This window comes from Macaca nemestrina, chromosome 15 (assembly GCF_043159975.1).
Source record: "Macaca nemestrina isolate mMacNem1 chromosome 15, mMacNem.hap1, whole genome shotgun sequence".
Taxonomy (NCBI): Eukaryota; Metazoa; Chordata; class Mammalia; order Primates; family Cercopithecidae; genus Macaca; species Macaca nemestrina.
The window spans coordinates 91,675,074-91,700,230 of NC_092139.1; the positions used below are offsets into that span (position 1 = coordinate 91,675,074).

Below are 25,157 nucleotides of genomic sequence, written 5' to 3' on the forward strand. Positions count from 1 at the left end.
GCCACCCTGTCCTCCCTGCCCAAGGCATCCTCCACAGGTAGGATTTATCACATCACCTCCTAATTATCTGCAGTGCCTCAAAACTCCAAGGAGAGGCCGGGGGTGGAAGGAGACTGTCCATGCCTCAGCCCCAACGCTATCCTACAGCCTGGTCTCCAGGAGAGCCAACCCGCTCCTGTCTCAAGGCCTCCCTGGTGATGCCCAAGACCACCTGTTCACACACAGCCCCCCGTGACTTCACTGATGCCAAAACTGCCCAGCACTTTCCACGCATGCCATGCTCTCATCTGGACTTTTGGGGACTTCCCCTGCCTCGTAGCAGCACCTTCCCAACCTCCCTCGCTTCTTGGATGCTGGGCTCAGGAATGCTCTCGCTGATGAGTCTGCGCCCTGCATCCTGACTGGTCCTGTCCAACTGCTCCTGACTCTATACCCCACTCCCAGCCTCACCTGACCCCCAGTCCCCAGGGTCCACCCCTCTCACCTGGAGACTCCCAATCACAGGTCTCAACCCCCCTGCTGTTTCCCTACTACAGCCCTGGCAATCCGCATGCAAATCTGAGCACACCCCTCCCCCACTGCAAAAAAAAAACAAAAAACAAAAACACTCCGGAGGCCCCCCTTATCCTACCCTGCTGAAGCGCACGTTGTTTTTTGTTTTGTGGTTTTTTTGAATGGGTCAGCTGGATATGAACCATCCTTTCCTGTTACTCCTTCCTGGTCTTTGGGACTTTACACTGACTCCATTATCATGGAGGCACTCTTCAAACACCAATCACAGTGCCACCTCCTCCTCAAGCCCTCCAGCACTGCATCCCACTCTGCAGGCCGGCTGCTACTGCTGCCTCCTCCACAGTATCCACAGTGCCCAGCAATCTTCACTGAATGGATGGATGCCAGCTGTCAGGTGGCTAGCTGTTTTTAGTAATACACATCTTCTAGGACTTTACACTGAATCTACCTAGCCACCTGACAGCTGGCAACACTAATCTTGTAATCTCAGAACTATGGGAGGAGAAGGTGGGTGGATCACTTAAAACCAGGAGTTTAAGACCAGCCTGGGCAACACAGTGAGACCCTGTCTTTAATTTTTTAAATTTTTTTTAAAGGCCAAAGAAGACAGGATTTGGGGAGCTTCATGTGGAGGCTGACAGGAAGGGATCAAGAACTCATCCATGGCCAGGCCCACTGGCTCATGCCTATAATGCCAACACTTCGGGAGGGTGAGGTGGGTGAATGGCTTGAGCCCAGGAGTTGACCACCAGACTGGGCAATATAGACAGACCCCACCTCTACCAAAAAAAAAGAAAAATTAGCTGGGCGTGGTGGCACATGCTTGTGGTCCTAGCTACTTGGGAGGCTGAGAGGGACGATCACTTGAGCACAGGAGGCAAAGGCTGCAGTGAGCTCAGATAGTGCCACTGTACCCCAGCCTGGGGAACAACAAAAAAACCCAACTCATTCATGTGTCCAACTCTACCAGGACAAAAACTTCTGTACTTGGGAGTCTTCCAGTCTTCACCTTATATTATCTCTTCATCTGACTGTTTATTTGTAGCCTTTATTTATCTAGTTTTTTGTGATCCGCCCATCTCAGCTTCCCAAACTGCTGGGATTACAGGTGTGAGCCACTGGGTCCGGCCTGTTTTTTAAAAATAATATTTTATTGTTTAAAACAACCCTTCATTGAGGTATAATTGAAACACAATCAAGTGGACATTCCAAGCATTACTGGATTTAAGTGCGCAATATGATACATTCTGCCACATGTATACATCCATGAAGCCACTATCACAATCAAGATAGTAAACGTAACTGTCACCCCCAATGTTTCCTCATGCCTCTTGGTAATCCCTCCCTCCTGTCTCTCCCTGCCCGCCACCATCCAAAAGCAACCATTGATGTACTTTGTTTCCATAGTTTGCATTTTATAGATTGTGGGATATGTAAAATATACTTGTGTGTGTGTGTGTATGTGTGTGTGTGGTGGAGTCTCACTCTGTCACCTACACTGGGGTAGAGTCTCAGCTCACTGCAACCTCCACCTCCAAGACTGTAGCTCTTCTCATGCTTCAGCCTCCTAGGTACCTGGGACTACAGGCCCATGCCACCCTACCCAGCTAGTTTTTGTATCTTTAGTAGAGACGGGGTTTCACCGTGTTGGCCAGGTTAGTCTTAAACTCCTGACCTCAAGTTATCTGCCCACCTCAGCCTCCCAAAGTGCTGGGATTACAGGTGTGAGGCACCATGCCCGGCCAGAACTACTCTTTTCTAAATGGCTTTTCACTTAGCATAATTATTTTGAGACTCACTCACGTGTATCAGTAGTTCCTTTCTATTGTCGAGTATTCTGCAGGATGGTGTGCCACAATATATCCATTCATCTGCTGATGGACGTTTGAGTTGTTTCCAGTTTTGGGCTATTACAAATGAAGCTGCTATGAAAATTCATGTATAAGTTTTTGCATGCACATATATTTCCTTTTCTCTTGGGTAAATACCTAGGAGTGGAATGTAGGGATCATAAGGTAGATGGATTTTTTTGTTTGTTTGTTTTTTGTTTTGAGACGAAGTCTCGCTCTGTCACCCAGGCTGGAGTGCGGTGGCCAGATCTCAGCTCACTGCAAGCTCCGCCTCCCAGGTTTATGCCATTCTCCTGCCTCAGCCTCCAGAGTAGCTGAGACTATAGGCGCCCGCCACTTCGCCCGGCTAGTTTTTTTGTATTTTTTAGTAGAGACAGGTTTCACTGTGTTAGCTGGGATGGTCTCGATCTCCTGACCTTGTGATCCGCCCGTCTCGGCCTCCCAAAGTGCTGGAATTACAGGGTTGAGCCACCGTGCCGGCCGGTAGATGCAGGTTTAATGTTTTAAGAAACTGTCAAACTGTTTTCCAAAGTGGTGTGCAGTTTTACATCCCCATCAGCAGTGTTTGGGAGTTCCTGTTGCTTTACATGTTCAATAGCTCATAGCATGGTCAGGTTTTTAAACATTAGCCATTCTTCTGTGTGTGTAGCAGTATCTCTGTGGCTTTAATTTGGCATTTCCCTAATGACTAATGATGTTGAACATCTTTTTGCGTGTGTCTTTGCCATCTGTACCTTAAGTATGTTCAAGTTTTTTCCTCATGTTTTATTATTGAGTTTTGCAAATTCTTCTTTTCTTTTTTGAGATGGAGTTTCACTCTTGTTGCCCAGACTGGAGTGCAATGGGGCGCTCTTGGCTCTCTGCAACCTCCGCCTCCCAGGTTCAACCAATTCTGCCTCAGCCTTCCAGAGTAGCTGCGACTACAGGCATACACCACCACTTATACACTGTTGGTGTGACTGTAAATTCCTTCAGCCATGGTGGGAAGCAGTCTGAAAATTTTTCAAAGAACTTAGAAAAGAACTACCACTCAACCCAGCAATCCCATAACTGGGGATATCTGCAAAGGAAGATACATCGTTCTGGAAAAAAAAAAAAAAAAAAAAAAAGTCACTTGCACCTGTATGTTCATCACAGCACTGTTCACAAGAGCACAGACATGGAATCAACCTAGATGCTCATTAGTGGTGGATGGATAAAGAAAATGTGGTACATACACACTATGGGATACTACTCAGCCATAAAAGCGAATGAAATTATGTCCATTGCAGTATCATGGATACACAGCTGGAGGTCATATCTAAAGCACATTAAGCAGAAACAGAAAACCAAATACCACCTGTTCTCACTTACAAGTGGGAGCTAAGCACTGGGTACACATGGACATCAAGATGGAACAACAGACACTGGGGACAACCACAGAGGGGAGAGAGGGGTGAGCGCTGAAAACCTACATATTGGGTCCTATCTGGGTGCTGGGGATCATTCATACTCCAAACCTTAGCATTGCACAATATACCCACGTAACAAACCTGCACATGTACCCCTTGAATCTAAAGTGAATTTTTTTTTTTTTTAAATCTCATGGGATTCATTAGAGGAATTAAAAGAGGCTGAGTCCATCCATTTCCCATTCAAAATCCAAGAGTGGCTCACAAATGCTCTGGTCTTAGAGCTTCATTATGGGTTTTGTGATACAACACAAACAGGCAGAAGGGAACTGTATTCAATGTACTTGAAACGAACCGTCGCATATAAAACAATACCATTTGTAGCCAGGCATGGTGGCTCACGTCTGTAATCTCAGCAGCACTGTGGGAGGCTGAGGAGTCCGGCAGATCATCTGAGGTCAGGAGTTTACATTCCCATCAACAGTGTTTGAGGGTTCTCCTTTCTCCACATCCTCACCAGTATTCATTATTGCCTGTCTTTTTGACAAACAACTATTTTAACTGGGGTGAGATGATATCTCATTGTGGTTTGGATTTGTGTTTCTCTGATGATCAGTGACATTGACATGCCACCATGCCCTCGGCTGGCCACAGCTCAATTATACATCTAACATTCACGTGGCTCAAAGAGTCCCTATGAAGCCAATGGGGCCACTGGTATCATGTAGAAGGATACAAGACACGAAACACCATGTGCCAGCAGACTGGTATCGTGCCTGTGTCTTTAGCAGGAGTCCTCATGACTGTGCACACATCAGTCCAGGGCCTATTCTCTGGATCCTGCTCCCCAAGCGACACCTCAGGTGCAAAGGAACAAGGTCACATGGGAGGGCACAGGGCTACCCGGCTTAGAAGCCTGTGTCTCAAAAAGGAACTGAGATTTCTTTTAACAGTCCTAGCGTCCAAGTTTTCAAGGGTCCCAGCAAGGGACATACCTAGTTACAAACACCACTGCACTCAGGGAAACCCAAAGTATGGTTTACCTCTTGATTTTTTTCTCCAAAGTAAACCACCAAAAAGTTGACCATAGACTTCAAAACATGTGTAACAGCAAAGTCCAACTGATGGCAGACTTCCACAATTGCAATTACTCTTCTCTAACTCTAGACGCCCCCATTGTTTACAATTCATTCATAGCTCTCCCAATTCAGATAATGATGACCAATTACGGGATGTTTTTATTTGTAGTCTGGTAACGCAACACAGATGACATTCCACCTTTTCCAGGTTTCCAAGGGAACCGGCTCAGAAAGTTAACCCAAGTTCACATTTATTTCTACAGAAAGATAAAAAAACTTTTGTAACTTTATTCATGCATATGCAATACAAGGGTCAGTGGACTTTCTGAGACACCTTCAACCTCACTGACAAAATTTCAAGAGCTGTGACAAACCTTAACGTCAAACAAAGACTGCTTTATAACAGCAGAACTGCTATCACATCTGTCAGCTGGATCTGCCACGGGCTTTTCTGTGTCGTATCAACTGCTTCCCCATGTCTCTGAGTTGTTGAAAGTATCCCAGCCCCAAACACATTTGTTTTTCTTTCTTTTTTTTACTTTTTTGAGATGGAGTCTCACTCTGTCCCCCAGTCCAGAGAGCCGTGGCGCAATCTCGGCCCACTGCAGCCTCCGTCTCTACCTCCCGAGTTCAAGCAATTCTGCATCCGCCTCCAGAGTAGCTGGGGCTACAGGCGTGTGCCACCACGTCCGGCTAATTTTTGTATTTTCAGTAGAGATGGGGTTTCACCATGTTGGCCAGACTGGTCTCGAACTCCTGACCTCAGCTGATCCACCTGCCTTGGCCTCCCAAAGTGCTCGGATCACAGGTGTGAGCCACTGCGCCCGACAGGAAAACACATTTCCAGTTCATGCATACATATGCCAGGTGGGATGAACTGGCCCCGGGGCCCCCGACGGTGCTCATGCATAGAGCAGGGTGATCCCCAGGCCCCAAGATGGCATGCTTGGATGCTGGCAGCAAGTGATCTGGCCTGTTGTTAGGCCCCGTGCTGGTGCAAGCACAAACCAGAAGTGGCAGGCAGGGCAGGTCTATCCCCTGGTCCCTAGATGGAGTACTTGTGCATTTGGGAGGTAGAGGATCTCTGGGAGGGGTCAGCCTGTCCTTAGGCCCTGTGGGAGCCTGCATGGACACAGGTTGTGGTTGGTGGGTTGGGGTGATCCCCAGGCCCCTGAATGTCAGCCTTGGGCACCAGGGGCAGGTGGGCTGGGTCTCTTCTCGGTTCTCCCTATGATAGGTGTCTGTACCCATGGCAACAGGTGGGCAGAGCAACTTCCAGGCTCCCGGGTGGTTTGCTTGGGTAGCAGTGGTGGTGACTGGTTGTGAGTGGGGTGAGTCTCCATTCAATAGTCAACTCAGAAATCCCAGACACCGTTTTCCATGCCAACTGACCTGCCCACCACCCAGAAAAACACTGGACACTGTGCCGTGTGGCTGGCCCAGCACTGGGCCAGGCCTCCATGAGGATAAGGAAACATGGGAGGCAGGAAGTCTGGGCCCTGCCCTGGGGAGGGAGAAGAATGAGACACAGGCAGTGGTCATTGACCAGAAGAGACGGAATGAGCAGAGGATGCTGCCAGGCGCTGAGTATAAGGAATCATGTAGCTGAAGCTGTTCATCTGACATATACCAGAAACCATATAGAGTGAGAAAATAAACAAAACCAAACAATGCAACAAAACTTGGGCAAAGAACCGAAAGACATTTCTGAAAAGAAGGCAGGAAATGAACAGGTAAAGGAAAAGCTTGTCCACATCACTAACTATCACAAAAATGTAAACCAAAGCCACACTAAGAGAGAGTCTCCATCCACACAAAATGAATGTTGCCAAAAGCAAAAACATAATTTTTAACAGGCAATCACCAGTGTGGATCTGCAGACAGGAAACCTCTTAGATACTACCAGTGGCAATGGAAATTGGTGTACAAACTACGAGCAATAGTCGGCAGTTCCTCCTCCAACGAAAAATACAACCACTACGTCATCCAGCAATCTCACCACTGGGAAATACAAAGTACATGGATGTATTATGCTTCCTGATTACAAATGACATAGAAGAGCCATAGTGATCCAAACAATATGGTTTTGGCATCAACATAAAAATACAGAACAACAGACACAACGAGGGAACCAAATACCAAACCCAAATTCATCCATGACGGACAGAGTTTTAAAAAATACACCCAGGGGATGGGAGACTCTGGGCTGCCTTCGGTAGGGCTGCAGAAGTGTCCTGGGGGGACCTGCAGCCGTCTCTCACCTGGGCTCTGGATGATTTCTACTCCATGACGATTTCCAGTTTCCCCTCAGCCACCTTCAGAGTCAGGAGGGCTTCAATGGGGCTGCGACCATCTGTCCCAGCCTTTCCTGTCTCCATGACACACCGCGTGATCTACGTATACTGCAATATGTAGCTGCGTGTACTGAAAGCGTACAGTTAAGATGACTTGCAACCGATGCTACTCTAAGTCTTAAAACATTTTTCAGATATCCCCAGACCAAAACAAACTAGTGACATTCCATGGTTTTGCAAACTGGCACCAGCAGCTGCACAGAAACAGCTCCCTATGCACCATCGGACACTCTCCAGACCCGCCCCTCGCTCACAAATGTAACAAACGAGCATGAACCCAGGCAGTCTTCCCTCCTAAGGGCCACATAACAACCTCTTATCGGTCAGGAAGCCTTTGATCTGGGCCAGGATGCTGACACACAGGGGTTAATTGTGCCTCTAATGCTGAGTGTTGCTTTCCCTCACTGGGCTAAGCCTCACCCTTGCATCAAGAAGGGCCCCCAGGGAAACTGCTGTCTGACATCCAGGAGCCCACGTGGAATGTTCCAGCAACCTGAATGGCCTCGGCCACCTCTACTACCAGGCTTTCCCTCTGTGGGGCTCCCTTTCTGGCTCTTGCTCGTGCAGGCCAATCTAAAGTGGCTGACATGTCCTGCTCCCTCAGCTTCCCGGGTCACCCTGATGGCACAGGCAGGTGTCTGCATTCAAGAATGAGGTAGCCACAGGCCAAATTCCCTGGTGCGGGGGACAATGCCTGGGGCCTCCAAACAGCCAGCCCCAGATAAAGAATCCAGCTCTGACACAGCTCAAAGACTGTGCGGTGGACCTGGAGAGACGCTCTGGGCCTGTGTCCTCTTCTGGCTCACTGGATTCTCTGGAGGATGACTGAGACACTGGGCTTAAAGCTCTCAGCCTAGGGCCCAGAATGCCACGCGGAATCAAATCAGTGTGACCCGGGACTGAAGACCTCTCCTTGGCTGGGAATGGGGCATCAGGGTTGCAGAGACAAGGGGCACAGAGCGATGCCTGTGCCATCAGAGAAGAGACTGGGGATCTGGTCCACCTTGGGCTCCTTAACCTGTGCGCAAGGCCTTGCTGGGCCCTGAGCTCACCTCCCCATTGGGAGTCCATTGTGACTGCAGTCTAGCGGGGTCAATGTCCGCACTAACGCCGGAAAGAAGTCCCGGGAGATGCGGAGGGCATCCTGTACTGGCAGGCAGTCTGGGTGGTCCACAGGTGTGTGCTTCAGCAGGTCCTGGTAAGGAATGAGGTGGTGAATTGGGGGCTGTGTGTTTGGGGCTCAGTGAGAAGCTCCTGGGGAATGCTAAGTCTTCGCCAAAAGAATTCAAAGGGCAGGTACTCAGGGACCCACACTCAGGCCTGCAAAATCTGAACTGAAAATTAGAATTGGAGCAGCAGGGTTGACTCTTAAAGGGCCCCGGCTCGCTTGTCTCCCTGGTGCAGTCATTACTCTTTTTCCCCGGCAGAGGCAGCTGGGTGGACGCTCATCTCACCAAGCAGCTAGCAGACACACCCCTCTACCTACCCTGCAGCTGCTCCAAGGAAAATGGAGACCAAAACACAGGGTTTGGGGAAGCAGAACGTTCCTGCCTGCACCAAGAGACCAACTGGCCAAATGTCGAGCTCAGTAGCTAAGCTCTATTGAGGCCCTGACCCTGTTGGCATGGTCACCACTGGTCAGGCAGGCATACTCAGGGCCCAGGATCCCTCTGCCCAACTTATCAAATGGGCTGTTCTCAGTGACTCTGGCACCCTCCAACCCTGGGCTCAGTCTTCTGAGAAACTCCTAAGCCCTCTCTGGCCCTTTAAGGGGCCATAACACCCATGTGTAGGACCACTATGCTCTGAGTGACTTCCTTGGTCAATGGGCTGCTACAGTAGAGGTGTTGGGGATGGCAGAGAGGAAAAGCACAATGACATACAAAGAACCACTCAACACCTCAGAGACCAGCTTTGTCCCCCACCTGCCTTGCTTCCCAAAAGAACACCTGCTTGCAGGAAGCCAAAGAGGATCCACAGCAGCCTCCACCTCTGTTCTCACTTGCCGGGCAGACCAAGGAGCAAGAACAGGTGACACACAACCCTGGTGACCCTGTTCCCTCCCTATCCATGCCTACTCTCCCACCAGATCTGGCTTCTTCGAGGGCCGCCCCCCAATTCTCGCCAGGCCTTATCTGGCTCAGAGCAGATAATCCCCTGCACCTCCCACCCTGAAACACACAGCTAAACCCAGCACAAGCGAAAGAGGCCCAGCACACTCTGGGTCACATCCAAAGACTCCACAATAGGGGAGGAAACATGCTGTTTCTGAGGAATGACAGCTCCCCAGGCCTGGTCATTCTCAGACTCCTCCAGTCAAACGCCGGGCACAGCCAGCAGGGATCGTTCACTCTGATCCACACGACTGCTACTGCCTCCTCTATGGTAAGAGACCCCTCCACACAACCTCAAACCCAGACATAACAGGACAGGACAGGCTGGGAGCTAGGGAGGCAGGCCAGATCTCCACACAAAGGCTCTGCTCTTAAGCAGGAGGCAGCCTGAGGGACAAAGGTTTCCTGAAGCAACTCAGGTCAGGCTTCACATACCAAAGCTCCAAAGTGGACTGCAAAAGCACCAGCTCAGCCAGCCAAGAACCCAGGTGCCACACCCTTCTGAGACCCAGACTCCAAGTGAGGATCGCTGGGATTCAACAGCAACAGGAGGATGTGACAGCTGATGGACCAATACTTCCCAACACCCTTCCAGCAAGCAGCTGTGCCCCGCCCCTCCTCACATGACTCATTCAACTTCATTCCTGTTCTGGATGTCTCTGACCATGGGGTCATGACCTTTGTTCTCCTGCCATAGGAGTAGTGAGAGGCAGGATGGTGGTCTGGGAAGGAAGATCCTAGACTGGGTGTCCCATAGGACCAGGCTGTGACAGATCCCAGAGACAACACTCATGCCCCAGTCAGCCCCCAAACCCAACAGCTCCATAAAGTCCAGGATATAAATAGCCTGTGCACTGCTAAGCAGACACTTCAGAGAACAATCTGTTGGCTGTGAAGAAGATGCAGCCTCAGTAGTGTTCCACGAGCCTTCTGCAAGCAAAATCTTTTTTGCTTGAATGCCCATTAGAAACACTAAGGGAACTCTTAAAAGAAACAGGGCCAGACACGGTGGCTCGCAATTGTAAATTCAGCATTGTGGGAGGCTGAGGCAGGACGACAGCTTGAGGATAGGACTTTCAAGACCAGCCTGGGTGGAACAGTGAGATCCCATCTCTACAAAATACACAAAAAGTAGCATGGCATGGTGGTGCATGCCCATAGTCCCAGCTACGTGAGAGGCTGAGAAGGGAGGATTCCTTCAGCCTGGCAGATCAAAGCTGCAGTGCTCAAGATGGTGCCACTGCGCTACAGCCTGAGAAACACTGTATGGTCCCGTTTCAAAAAAGAAAAAACAAAACCAAACCAAAGATACCTGTGTCTCCTGCCCCATCAAATAAATCCAAATCTCTGTGGGGTGACTCAGAGTATTAACATTTTTAAATTTCGCCTTTGCTGAAGTAAACGTATAGTAATGGTTGAAAGCCACCGCCTTATATAAATACACTTCCTATGACTTATTTGTAGCCCTTTTGTATTTAGCAATTTCTACAGAGCCTCTATGTGGGCTTCGGAAGCCGGAATGGGCAGGGCGAGGTGTGAGGTGTTCTAGGAAAGTGAGGGTAGAGCACAGTTCCCAGCCAGGGGGACCCATTTCTGAGGCTAAGACACCCACTGGGGGCTCAGTCGATCTTCAGAGGGAAAATCACACCTCAGAACCCCAGAGACTCAAAACAAAGCTCGAGTTCAGCAGATACCTGCCAGTGGGCCCTGTAGCGGCAACCGCAGGGAAAACTGCCACTGCACTCTCAGCTCCCTCCAGCCCCCTCTCAGGTCCCAGCAGGAGGTGGTTTATGACTAAGCTCAGAGGGCTCAATAAATGGCGGGTTGAACCTCAGAGGAGTTATTAACAGGCCTATAGTTACCTCAAGACTCCACCTGACCAGGGCCAAAAATGAGTCCAAGGAGGGCAGCCAGGAAGAAAGCAGGGTAGAGAGGAAACACAGGGAGAAGGGGCCCTGGGACCACGTCGGATACGGAGGGAACCAGGGGAACGAGGGCAGCCCTGATGATTGTGCTCCCCACAACCCCTGCATGCCTGTGTCCCCTGATAATTCAGGGTGAGGAGCTCACTCTTGCTCTTCACCTGTTCCTGGGCTCTGGCAGGCTGGCCTGCTTCCTGCCCCAGCCTCACCCACTCTCTGCACTCCTCACCACTGATGTGGGCAAGCTGATCTCTCTGGTTTGCTGGGCTCTCACTTTCTGCCCAATGGCACCGAGTTAACTTCTTTCCATGCTTTATTCTGTGTCATTAGAAAGGGAAGCAATTCTCACTAACGCCATTTCTCAGAGGAGAAAACAGGCACAGGGATGTTCTATGACTTCCTCACGATCACAAAGCTACAAGTGGGAGCGGGGCTTTGAACGGAGGTCCACCCATGCTCCTGAAGTTGAGCCATCCTCCAAGGAAAGGACAGCACTGTAAAAGCTCAGTGAATGGGGAAGAAGTGTCCACACTAAGACCTGACCAGGCTGGAACCCTGATCTCCAACTTCCAGCCTCCAGAACTGGGAGAAACACAATTCTCTTCTTGATGAGCTCCCCAGGCTACGGTTCTTTGCTGAAGTAGCCTGAACTGGCCCAGGAGTGCTATTCCACCATCTGTGTCCTACTCCATCATTCAGAAGGGAGTCACTAAGCCCTCAGTGCTGTCTTTGTGGATGCTGCCCACCCTAGGCTGAGATGAGGCATAGGGTCTGGGACTAAATAAAATGAGAAGCCACTGGAAGGTGCAATGTCAGAGCAGGAGGATGTCTGAATTTCATTTAATCCCAACCTTGTATAGTACTGCAGCATGAAAGACGAGGCCCAGAGCAAAAGTGCCTTTTCCTGAGATCATACTGTGGAACCCAGGCCCACTGGAGTTGTATTCCATGCTACCTCTCACCCCGTCTTGTAGTTCTTCCATCTCAAAGTATGTGCAATATCTACAGGGACCACAACACCAAGAGTTTTTTAAGATTTATCTCAAACACACCTCATGAGTTCCCTAGGAAGGGTTATGATGCTAGCATAACTCCCATTGTGCAAGGTGGGGAGAGCCCAAAACACCAAAGGAGTTCTCTAGGGTCTCACAACTGCTAAGATAAAGACTGTTTGACCCAGCACTGGCTCCTTAAACCTGGGACCCCGGTCATATCCAGGTCTTCCCAAGGTGCTAAAGGGGCACACTTTTGCATAATGGTGAACAGGTAAAGGAGTTGACGGGGAGGGTGAGCGGCCAGAAGCCCAGAGGGGCCTTTGAGTAGGTCTTATGGAGAGGAGCAGCTTACAGGATGGAACCTACAAGATGTGACCTCACTTCCTTGCTAACAGACCCCCAGTAGAACTTAGAATTCTGGTAACTAGGCACCCATATTATACACACAGCCCCATTTCCAGTTCATTTGGTAGGCGACACTGCGGAGAACAACATGTTCTCCTGCTGTGTCCCGACGTGCTGCCGACCTCCTCGTCGCAGAAGAGGCCAAAATGAGAGTCTTTCTCGAGAATATAGACATTGGTTCAACCCTCACCCTCGACGCCTCTGGCCCTTTGCCAGAAGGCACCCTCAGGTAACACAGGGCCCAGGGTAGGCCCGTCCAGGCCAGGCCTCAGCGGTGCCCATCAGGGCAGCACCGAGTCCCTCCCCATATGTTTGGGGGAAACAGGAGATGAGGGGCCCTCCCTAGACAGGAGCAGGTAGGTTGTCAGGTGTTTGGAGCCTGGTAGGTATGTCAGGTTTACAGCCCAGACCATGCCTGGCAGGATGGAAACTTCAGTGTCGAGGACACAGTTTGCTGCTCAGATGTGAATCTCAATTCATCTCTGGGAGACCTCAACCTTCTATGGCTGGAGGTCTAGGTAGATGCTCCTATATGCCAAATCCTGTTGGGGATGGGGACACCAGGAAGGAGTTCTAATGGGGGTGTGCCACTGTGGGGTCAGCCAGGCAGGCCACTGACACCTCTTGGCCCGGCTCTCGGGCACTCTCTCTTTGCAGAGCTCCACACAGCAGATCAAGCAGGAGCTGTTGGATGGATTCCATTTCTCCATCTTCTTCAGAAAAGGACAGGGGCCCACCGCCACCAACCATGGCCAGTGCTGGTCTGGGGTGAGACAGGGCACAGAAGGGTCTCCACAGACAGGGACTCCAGAAAACCAGGGTGGGCCCAGGACTCAGACATGAATATGGGGACTCCCTAAGCTCTGTCCTAGGAATTTCCCACTTGAGTGACCCACTGTCCTCTCCCAAAGGAATTTGGCTGCCAGTAGTCCCCAGTGGCAACCTGGTTACAGGCAAAGTCCCTTTCACCTATCAGAGGAAGATGAGGGAACATCCTTGTTCTCACTTTATGCTTGTCAGGAGTATCTCAGCATGTTGCCACAAAGAATTGAGTACAGTGATAACACGGTAGCAACATACTCATACTGTTATCATTTTAACTCCCCACCGAAAGTGTATCTCTGGCAACAGGCATCTCTGCCGCCCTGCCCTGCGAGACCTCCTGCAGGACTTAAAATCCAAAACTTTAACACAAATAAGGTGGGGGTGGACATTGATTACAACAAAAGAAGGTGAAGCTTCTTTATGGATCTGTTTTTAAAGTGTCACCTCACAGAACCCATCCCTGCATCCCCATCAGGCAGGAGCTGCACCCTCACATCTCACTGTAATAGTCCTTAAGGGAGGCCATGCTCCACAGGGGTCAGCCTCTGAGTGCTGGTGGAGCCTGTCATGATAAAATTCCCTTTCTAGGCACCTGTTCTGCAGGGAGCATAATCCTCTGTGTGTCCTAATAGGCTGGAGCAGTTTGCCAGGGCTGCCATAACATGGCACGCTCACTGAAGGGCTTAACCACAGAAATCTGGTTCCTCACAATTCTGGAGACTGGAAGTCCAACGTCAAGTTGTCAGCCTGGGGTGGTTTCTTTCGGCCTCTCTCCTTGCCTTGGAGATGGCCGACTTCTATCTCAGTCAGCACAGGGTCTTCTCTTCAACTTCTCTGTGCGCTCACCACCTCTCCTTATAAGAACCCCAGGCATATTAAATTAGGGGCCAGTCTAATAAACTCACTTCACCTCAATTACCTCTTGGAGTACTCTGTGTCCAGACCCAGTCACATTTTCTGGGGTTGAGAATAGAAATAGTTACATTTGGGGGAGGGAACACAATTCAACCCATAAAATATACAAATATCCTGTGGAAGACAGACACCCAGGAAAGGGATATCTGGGTGAAAAGATACGCAGATAGCGAGTTTCAACAGCTCTAGCCAGTTGATTTTCCAGAAGGGCTCCAGCTGGTCACACGGTCACCAGCAGCCTCTGAAGGTAGCTGCTTCTCTGACTGCAGCCTCCCCTGAATACTAACATGCTTTCAACTTTTTGCCACTCTACTGTCTGGATGGCAGAGAAAATCACCTAGTTTCATTTCCCCTTTCAAACATACATTTGCTTAACCTTTCACGGCTTCAGTAACTGCCTAAGTTTTCTCTTCCCCGAGTCGCCTGGCAAATCCTGGGCCTTGGGATGCACTTTCTCCCACTCAGGAGTCTTTCAGAATTTTCCACTTGGCCGGGGCTGGGATGGCCAAAGCTGTTTCTCCAGACTCACGTTCATGTTAAAGGAACAAAAACAATCATATCCCTCTTGTCCGGTGTGCTGTCGCTAAAATGAGGAGGGGATGAGGCCTCTCCAGGCCCTTCCCCTGCGTATCAGAAGTGGAGCCTCAGGTGGCCTACAGGGAATTTCATCCAGTCCTCCCCATGGAAGGTGCTCCCTTCTGACCCGGGTGCTGCTGAGCAGACATTTGACATCCAAAAGCCCATGTCTCTTCTCTACCATGAGGGTGATTTTTGAGGATTGCAGGGATGATGCTCTTCATGTAGGCTGTTGATACAGAGGGCGCCATTGCCCCACAGCTGAGAAACACCATGACGGTGCCTTGAAGGCGTGAATCATTTTATCACTTCTCCATCCTCACATACAATTTTACTTGGAAAGCCTAGAATCCTTTTCACCATGGGCAATCAGGTTCTCCACATGCACAAGTCCCTGAAGGGCTGGTGCTTCTTGGTGTGACTTCCAGATCCCGATCCTCTGGTGGTTCATGGTGTTACCACTGACTCCCATGCCCCTCCTTGTCCCCACAGTATGAAAATGAGATCTGCAGGATGCCAACTTTCCAGCCCCGCACAGGGGAGAAGCTGTTGGACTCCCTGGTTCCAGCCTTGCTAACTAAACCCATCTCCTCCTATGCCACCTGCCTGGGCCCCTCCTGGGACTTTATCACCGTGCCACACTTTTTGGAACTACTGGTTAGAAGGTGAGTGTCCATCCCCTCCAAGGCACGGAGGTGCCTCTGTGCCCTACTGGCTGAGTCTTGAAGATGCAGCTCTCGGAGCCTTGGTTGGCTCCTCTGGAACAGGGAGTAGCCAGAAGATGAACCTCACAGGGTTCTTGTGGGGACTGAATGATCTAAGACATGGCAAACAAAGGGGTCCCTAGAGCCTAAAACTCTGGAAAATCTGCTGCGGGTGCTGTGATTCGTGTTTATTACTTTTCCCCTTCACTGAAGCAGCTCTCAGCATTCTGCCTCAATGGCTCATATCCTTCGCTGTTTGGAAAAAGACATAGCAAAGCAAGTCTACCATGGCATTGGTAAAGGATGTCTGAGATTCCTTCTGGTTGGTCTTCTTGACACAGACAGAAGAGGGGTCCCTTGGTGGTGAAAAGGGAGCCACAGGCCCACAGACAACTGGAGATGCTCGCTGGGGTTCTCCAACGGTTGGGGTTCACACATTCAACACATACATACAAAACACCTCATTTGTGCACTGCTCTTCTTGTGGCTTGGCATTATTTCATAAACAAAGCAGATGACAATCCCTGGGCCTTGATTCTACTTAGACTCAGGCGCTCACAGGAGACAGAACAACCAGGTCATATCTACAGAATGTTAGAGTTGAAACCCTCATGGTCTCTTCTACAAATGGTGGCATCCTCCCAGATACTGACTAGAATGACGGAGCCCAGCCACAAGTATACACTGGGTGGATTTAGGGTTCTGAAGGGCCTTTTCACCCACAAAACATGGGGGAAAAGAATGGACTCTGGCTGGGGAGAGACTCAAGGAGCCCTGGGGCACATACCTCTTAAAATTCCCATGAGAAGGCTGACATCTGGGGACTTCCCCCGCAAGAGGCAAATAGTGAGTTCTGTAAATGGAGACTTAGGTGCCCTGCAAAGGAGAGCTGAGGCCGGGGTCACAGCTGGCCACTGAGAGACTCATCCCTAGCACCATGGCATCCCAGCTCTCCCTGTCCTCCTCCACTCTACATCTGCCCCCACCCTCCTAACCCCAGGATCAGGGGACCCAGAGCTGGAGCTGTCATGAGCAACCTGCTCGCAAATCTCCCTGGAGCTGCCATCTTGAGTGCCCAGGTGCACAGTGCTGTGCTCCAGGGCCTTTGGAAAGAGAATGTCTGTAGGACGCTGGGGCACAGAAGGGTCTGTACAGTCCTGCTGCATGGCCAGGTCTGCCCCTTCCAGGTCACCACTGATGGCTTGGCGGTAGGGTGGGGCTGTCCTCTACACAGGCTGCAACAGGTCAGGGGCCCAGAACCACACAAGGGTGCCCTGGAGGGTTGTGTGGGAGAAGGCCAGGTCTCTGACTCAGCTGTCCACTCCATCGCCAGAACCATCACCTGCGTTTTCTTCACCTGGCCCCTTGAAAAAACTTCATTGTGCTATCAGCCCTCGCAACGGTCATCTTTCCAGATAAAGCTGGCCTTCAGGAACTTCACCAGGCCTGGACTGGGCGTGGAGGACCACCAGGAACTTGTCCTAGGCCAGTTGCTGCCTCCGGAGCCCAACAAGGCCAAGCCAGATGGTGAGGTGGCTTGCAGTCTGGAAGACTTTCCAGGGGTGGTGTTTTGGGGCTACAAGTCCCTTAAATTCCATTCAGTCACTTCTGTGCTTGGAAAGCCCAGTGAAAAGTGACTGGTGGGGTGACCTTTTCCCCTTTTCCAGATCCTGCTCCACATCCTGGGCCACAGGCATTAACAATGCCGGCCCTGGAGCCAGCACTACTACTGCTGGCGGAACTGGGGCCTGCTCTGGAGCCAGAGTCACGTGCGGCCCTGGATGCACCAGAATATCTACATTCACCACCAGCACCAGCCAGAGGGTCTGCTCCCGTGACAGTGCTAGAGCCACAGTCAGCCCCAGAGTCCCCCTGTTCCTCTCCTGTAAAGAACCAACCCACTGAGGAGCTGCCTGATGTCACGACCTTCCCTCCCAGGCTGCTGGCAGAGCAGCTGACCCTTATGGATGCGGTGAGCAGCTAGGCTTTGCAGGCTGTGCCTCTGGCACCAGCTGTCTCAGACCAGCCTCTCCCTGAGAAGTGGCCCATACCCTGGGACCAATTGTAGCTCCACTTCTTACCAACCACGGGATCTGGATGAGTTTCCTCATCCACAAGTCTTCCCTGTCTGCATGTGGACAGCAGAGATGGGACATCGCCCATGCCAGCTACACAGAGGGACTGTACAGATTGAAAGACAGGGGATGGACAGAAAGCAGGGCAGGGTGGTGATCACTGAGGGGCAGGCAGGGCCATGGGTCACTCACCCAGCTGCTCAGGAGCCTCACTACCCTCAGCTCTTATTAGGTACCTGATGCATACTAGATTCTATGGCAGACACCCAAACAGAGCCCATAGTTGCAGCTGCCACAGGGAAAGTGCACCGGTATGGAGAGAAAGAGTACAGGGATGATTGCATGGGAGGAAGACGAATCCTCAGGACGGGCAGGCCTGAGCCACCCTCTAGTTCTTGGAAGTGCGGATGGCCTGGGAGAAAATGTCACTCTCTCTTCCCACTCTTGTTGGGTTCTGGGACATGATGCATTCAGGGCCCTCGGTGGGCAGAAAATCAAAGCCGGAGACTCCCACATGTCTGAGGCCCATTTTAAAGCTTTTTGAGCTCCAGCTCAGTTCCTGAGAGAGACCGTGGATGACTGTGAGCTCAGTCCTTGCCTGGGACTGTGGGTGACTCTGAGCTGGGGTGTGCTCTGTCTGTGACACTCTCCTCCTACCCCCAAAGGAGCTGTTCAAGAAGGTGGAGCTCTACGAATGTTTGGGCTCCATCTGGGGCCGACGAGCTAAGAAGGGGAATGAGCACGTGGCACCCACAGTTCGTGCTACCATCGCACACTTCAACAGGCTCGCCAACTGCGTCACCACCTCCTGCCTCGGGAACCATGGCATGAGGGCCCAGGACAGGGTCACGGTGGTGGAACACTGGATCAAAGTGGCCAGAGTAAGCTATAATTGGGCCTGAAGATTCCCTCTTTAAAAATGGAGAACTGCCTCTTCTCCTCCATCAGCTTTAGGATTGGCATCTGTATCTCTGGCCTGAGCCCTGCACATCCCCTAGGCCCTTCTTGCCAGAGCTTCATGGACCTTGACTCCCATGGCCCAGTGGGGGCTGCTCACTTCCCACCTGCACTCTTCCTTTGGTTGAACTAAAATCCTCCTAGATGAGTGACATTCACTCAGCCCCAGGTGTCCCCTCCTGAGGCTCCCTGGGCCTCTGCTTTGTCCAGGAAGGGAGATCTCAGCACAGCGGGCTGAGGCTGAAGTGGGTCGGGCTGCAACTCTGGACCTAACAGCTCGCTCTTCCCTCTCCAGGAGTGCCTAAGCCTCAACAACTTCTCCGCGGTGCACGCCATTGTCTCTGCTCTGCGCAGCAACCCAATACATCGGCTACACAAGACGTGGGCAGGAGTGTCCAGGTGAGGGGGGCTCTCTCCACGGGAGCACCAGGGTTGACCTAGGGACCCATAGGACTCCCCACGTGCCCTCGACTCTGAAAGGTTCTTGGAGACCAGGGACACTGGAGGCAGGGATGGCCTAGTATGTGTGGTCACTAAGCTGCCCTGGACTTCTAGGCAAGGATTTCCAACTCAGGACTAAGGATTTTTAACGATCAGGAACAGACTGGAGCCAACTGGGGGCTTTCAGGTGTTTGCACCCAGCAGTGGAACTGTGTCCAGCTGGAAGCTAACTGTGAACACGCAGGGGCTCATGTGAAGTGGAGATGGGCCAGGGGAGGAGCATGACGGGTCCCACCCTGGTCCTCTGGAGCCCTTGTCAACAGAGGACCCCACTGGAAACTCTCACCCACTAAGTTGGGATTCTCTGGGTTTTCAAACAAAAGGGATTGGATGGGAACTCACAAATCTCTCTGCTTATTCACAAATTTACCCTTCTTTCTTTCCTCTGTCCATAGCAAAAGCACAAAGTATCTAAAACAACTCTGCAAAACAGACACTGCAATGAAGCGGGACCTGCCGATCAAGGTACAGTGGAGTCTGGGAGATGTGGGACAAGTGTTTAAGGGTCAGAGGAAAGACTGAGTTTGGAGGGCATTGGACCCAGTGTGCAGTGGTTATTTTGTTTTCTTTTGACTCATCTACTAAAAGTGGACTTGAAAATTTTCCTCCATGCCTACCTAGGGCCAACAGGGAGAGAGGTGTGTGGTCCATGGGCATGTGGTGGCACAGGGGTAGGAGGCCCTGGTAATGGGATGTGGCAATGGCTGCTGGGCTGCTGAGCCAGGGTGATGAGTTGCAGCATTAGCAGGGTTCTGGCTCCCATGCTGGTCCATCCTGCTGGCATGGAGCTTCCTCCAGGCTGGGGGATGGTTATGGTAGGTGGGACTTTCTTCCTTCCACAAACTGGCCGGCAATTCCTGAGGAAGCCAGGCCTCTGCTGCTGCTTCTGTCTGCAGCGCACCTCCATGGGCAGGGGGCCTCTGCCCACACTGGGGCAGAGGGGGAACGAAAACAAAGGAAGATCATGTGCCAGGGAGTCCAGTGGACCTCACAGCTATGGGTACCAATGGGGATGCTCAGGACAGACATACGTGTTTCCTGGGACTCCCCACTCTGCCCTTTGCAGATACCCGAAAACGGTCATGTCACAGGACTGTCACCAGTTATCAGTGACACAAGCTCATGACTGGGGGATTCATCATGCATTCCTAGGGGATCCTCCCTGACCAGATCTCAGAATATTCCATGCAAATGAGAAGACAACTTGTCACCCCACCCAGGATTCTGGAAAACCCCGCCATGTCAATCTGAGATGGCACCGCAGGAGGCCACTTCCTGAGTGGAGGAAGAGAGTTCTGTGCACAGAACTCCCCTGGGGGATCATTGGCGAGGCAAAATCTTTGGCATAGCTCAAACCCAGTTTGTGTGGCAGAGACTCCAGTGGGGCTCAGATAGGCAGGTGCCACTTAACCAGGTCTCCTAAACCGCCCTGTCCCTTTCCTATCATGACTGTGCCTGGCTGGAGACCCAGACACTCAGACACTCCAGAGAACACGACCCTGATGGGTGGTGGTGCTGGGATATGGGGTGAAGGCAGCTGAGACAGAGCCTCCAGGATGGGGAGGAGGCGCCTTCTCTTTCGGGTCCCTGGGGAGTCACTGCCTGCTCTGGGTCTCCACTTCCTCATCTGGAAAATGAAGGGATGCTGAGCCTGTAGCGCAGCCCTCACAGAATGGAAATGAGGGTCAAGAAAAGAAAATAATTTGCGGGTGCTCATGCCTGGTTCTTCCTCAGAGGGATGAGGGTGAGAACAATGGCAATAGCTACGGGAAACAGTACTAAGGAGGCCTTGTGAGGTAGCTGTGGTTTTGATCACTCTTTACAGAAGAGGAAACAGTCACAGTGAGGCCCGGCTGCATGACTGGGTGACACACACAGGGAGTGTGGTGCTGGGCCAGTGGTATGAGCACCTTGCCAGGTGATTCACACCAGTCCCTGGGGATCCAAGGGCGGGGTGGCTGGGCTGTAACTGGGGGAAGGGAGGAGAGCCTCACTGTCTCCATCACTGACACCTGGCAGGCGGGGAGCTTTAAGGTGGCCACCCAGGAAAGGAACCACCAGAGAGCCCAGATGAGGCTACAGAGGCAGAAGAAGGTGAGTGAGCCTGTGGCATAGAGGGATCACAAGAGATCACAGGACAGGGTTCCTTTCCCCGCCAGCTGGAGGCCTCCATATCGAGACAGCAGGTGCTTCCTCCCCAGCCCTGTCCTCTTGTGGCCACTGGGCCTGGAAAACCTCTACTTGAGAGACCAGAACAAGGGTCTGGGAAAGCTGGACTCAGAGTGGATGTGGGGAAGGGTAAGGTTGGGACCACAGGTCCTTGTGACTTGTTAATATCCCTAGACTTGGAGGTCATCTGGGATAGAGGAGGCAGAGAATAGGGAAAGGCAGCTGAGGGTCTATGGCTGCTCCATCCAGCAGACCTAGGGAGGGGGGTTCTGGGAGACAGGGGCTGATGGGATTTCATGAGACAGGACAGTGGGCAGCCATCTGATGGCCAATACTCATCACCACTTCCCCAACCCTCCTTGGCACAGGGTGTAGTCCCCTTCCTGGGGGATTTTCTGACTGTGTTACAGAGGTTGGATTCGGCCATCCCGGACGATCTGGATGTGAGTGAGCCTGGGGCAGGTTGGTTGGGAACCAGGATCCTGAGGCTTGGGAGGAGAGGGTCATGGACCGAGCCCTTAGATCTCAGCCCTAAGCAAACCTCCTCTCCTGAGAGCCTCACAGCTGCTCCTGTGGGTGGGGGTGTCAGGCCCATCTCATCACCTCTGCGTGATGGAGGCTCCATGGCAGCCACCAGTCCCTATCCCTGAGTGGTGAAGCTGCAGAGCTGCCTGACCGCAAAGCTGCCCAGGTGTGGGCTGAGCTGGACTCAGTGACTCCCCAGGATAGTCCCGTAATTGGAGAGTGAAATTGAGCCTCTCCAAGGGCAGGCAGTTCCAGGGTCACTGTGTGCTTTCTTTCTATAAGAGACCTCAGTTTCCCTGTCTGTCATCAGAAAAAGGTGGGGCAGAGTGTCCCTGAGCCTCAGCTCCCATGCCCCCTGCTCTAGAGCCCGGAGTCTGAGGCAGATCCAAGTCCTGTCACGCGCACATCCCCTGACCCTGGTGTCCCTGGCAGTAGTACAGCATGGGAAGGGGTGGAGTGGGGCTGGTTGTGGGCCATTGACCTTTGTGATGGATTCTGTCTGCCTTCCAGGGCAACATCAACAAGAGGAGGAAGGTGAGCAGCTGGGACGCTAACATTGGAGGAGGGTATGGATGTGGACCTCACAGTCCACCCTGGGCAGGACACTCCCTGGCTCCATCCTCTACATCTTAGGTTTACTGGGAGGGGTTGACACACACAGGAGGAGGAAATCTATCCCAGTGGAGAGTAGGAAACGCACTGGATCAAAGACCAATTCCTGCAGGAGGGGATGTTTACATCCAACTCTGAGAATAGGCTGGGGGCTGCATGGGGCCCCTGCAGAAAACTGCCCCAGGGATCAGCCCCTTCTCCCTGCTTACCAAAGGTCCCCTCAGCATCTTCCACCCAGGCCCTGTCAGCATCCTACCCTCTGTCTCTAGGAGGTCCGAGTTCTGCAGGAAATGCAGCTGCTCCAAGTGGCTGCCATGAATTACAGGCTTCGGCCTCTTGAGAAATTTGTCACCTATTTCAAAAGAATGGAGCAGCTCAGTGACAAGGAGAGGTGAGGGCCTAGTGGACGGGCAGAGGGTGGGAGAAGGCGCTCCATTTTTTTTTTAACATCGTCTACCTCTGCGCCCAGGCTGCACTGCAGTGTCGCCATCTCTGCTCACTGCAACGTCTGCCTCCTGGGCTCAAGACCTTTGTCAGCCACCCAAGCAGCTGGGACTACCGCTGTACATCATGTCCCAGGATATGGTACAGCAGGTACAGACACCATGTCCTGTTGTTCTGCTGTTGTTGTTCTGGTACAGATGGGGTTTCACGATGTTGTCCAGGCTGGTCTAAGTCCTGGCCTCAAGCAATCCACCCCACACAGCCTCCCAAAGTACTGACATTACAGGTGTCAGCCACCCCACGTGGCCTAGACGAGGCTCTCCTGTGGCCAGCTACAGAGAGCCTATGGCCATGACTCCACGGCCAGCATCAAGCCCTGTTGCATGGGGACCGCTGAGGACCCAGGATTCCAGCTGGGTAGGCACTGAGAGGGGACCCGATGTGTGGCTCATGGTGGCCTCACAGCTACCTCTCTGTCCTGCAGCTACAAGCTTTCCTGCCAGCTGGAGCCCAAATCCCAATAGGCCAGCAACATCCTGCAGTGGCTGGGACCCCACCGGGATGTTGGCCAGAACACCGGCTCTGCACCATCCTTCACCCAGACCGTGACACCAGGAAACCACATCTAGGAGGCTGGCAGCTCAGCTGCATCTGGCCCCTGCTCCTTAACACAAGCTGCTCCTGCTGGCCAGGATCAGGCCATGGGTCTTTTGCGAGTCAGGCGGGAGACCATTTTATGTTTACTTTCTTTACTGTATAAGTAAGGGTTTTTTTCTAAGCTTTCGTTAAAATAAAATTTTAAAATGCTATTCAAAATGTTCTACAGTTGTTGGAATGAGAAAAGTAACTCCAGTGCAGTAACCGTATACCAGTCTTTAGGATTCATAGTCTAGCATGTCAAATTGAGGCTATGGCTGAACAAGTCATGGAACAGCGTTCATGTTACACATACCAACCGTTTAATGTTTTCCTTCTTTATTCAAATTGATTATTGTTAACTCTGTTTAAGGAAAACAAACAAACAAAACAAAAACCCTTAAAAACCATAGTATGTCACCCAATCTACCACACTTGTTCTACTGACCAGCTACTCTCAAACTTAAATTCTAGTTAAATTCAACTTCCACTGGGTTACTTTACTTTCTTAAGGTTTAAATCTCTAATGAATCACTTAAATATTTACTGAAGAGCTGGAGATGGGAGGTATTTCAGCAACTGGTAGGCTGGCCTTCTCCAGAAGTCCTGGGCAGGTGGGAGCTGGCCATCAGTCTCCACGAAATACAGATAAACGTTTTCCACTATGGATCTTCCCAGACTTTCTGACACTTCTCCCCTAAGTGGACATCAAGGAAGGAGACAATCGTTTGAACCCAGTATCTAAAGGATTTCCCACAGCTTAATTTGAACACAACTCCCTTTGTGCTGTATCAGACAAAAACAAGACAAAGAAGTCAACATTTCAGGGTCTGCAATATCATACCTCTAAATCAACACCAAATAAACACCTAAACCCAATCCTGGAGCCGCAAAGCTCCTATAAGGAAAGTAGGAGTCTGTATCTCAGCAAAACTTGTATCTCTGCACGCAGTTTGCAAAAAAGAAGGAAAACAAGAGCAAAAATTATCTATGGCAAGAAACCCTTAGACCGTGCAATTGATTTGGCAATACTTTTTCTTATTTATTGTTCTTTTTGGATGGGACACTAAAATCACTGCTAACAAATGTGAATACAAACACATGGGACTATACATCATTTTAGAGCTTCCGCATGGGGAAGAGAAACAATGAACTATTAAAGAAAGCATCATACAGACTGAAAGAAAGTACGGCAGAATCATATCTGTGAATGGGGTTGTTATCTGACATGTACGAGAAACTAACACTACTCTAACTGGGAAAATGAACAAAACCTAATACCCAAGCTAAAACTGGACAAGGAACCTGAACAGGCACATTTGAAAGAAAAACATGAAATTGACAGGTCAAAGAGAAGTTGCTCAACTTCACTAATTCTCACAAATGTCTAAGTACAAATCACACGCAGATACCTCTCACTTTAATTAGAATGAAACTTATCAAAACAAACAAACAAAAAAACAACCCATATGTTCACAGGCAGTGGCCAACATAGAAATGCAGAAAAAGACACTTTTATACACTTTTGGTGGGAATGTACATTATTATACACATGAAGCAAAGCAGTTGAAGGTGCCTTAAACATTTGACATTAC

The 25,157-nt window shown here is 51.0% G+C and overlaps 2 protein-coding genes across 12 annotated transcripts in view; one reads left to right on the forward strand and one right to left on the reverse strand.

Annotated features, from left to right (window-relative positions):
* Positions 1-25,157, reverse strand: part of LOC112429437 (fructosamine-3-kinase-like) — a 598,793-nt gene that overhangs the window by 257,083 nt on the left and 316,553 nt on the right. Inside the window, exon 1 of one of the 8 annotated variants that reach the window (XR_011613970.1) lies at positions 16,431-18,556. The exons of the other annotated variants lie outside the window; for them this stretch is intronic. The gene's annotated coding sequence lies outside the window, so the exon portion shown is untranslated. Of the gene's footprint in view, positions 1-16,430; positions 18,557-25,157 lie in introns of those variants that run through there. 8 annotated transcript variants of the gene reach the window in all.
* Positions 12,712-23,737, forward strand: LOC105464192 (ral-GDS-related protein-like). 4 transcript variants are annotated; one of them, XM_071080192.1, is made up of 14 exons: positions 12,712-12,852; positions 13,281-13,391; positions 15,432-15,604; positions 16,977-17,170; positions 17,311-17,615; positions 18,384-18,599; positions 18,971-19,074; positions 19,572-19,641; positions 21,196-21,270; positions 21,714-21,788; positions 22,381-22,404; positions 22,752-22,873; positions 22,952-23,076; positions 23,411-23,647. In XM_071080192.1, the coding sequence occupies exons 1-14, from the start codon at positions 12,712-12,714 to the stop codon at positions 23,533-23,535; spliced, it is 1,860 nt and encodes a 619-aa protein (XP_070936293.1). In that variant the 3' UTR covers positions 23,536-23,647. The 4 variants fall into 4 exon arrangements, 3 of the variants coding, with proteins under 3 accessions (XP_070936293.1, XP_070936294.1, XP_070936295.1); XM_071080193.1 differs by lacking the exon at positions 22,952-23,076 and having other exon boundaries at positions 23,411-23,737; XR_011613959.1 differs by lacking the exons at positions 21,714-21,788; positions 22,381-22,404; positions 22,752-22,873; positions 22,952-23,076; positions 23,411-23,647 and adding an exon at positions 21,002-21,094 and having other exon boundaries at positions 21,196-21,243.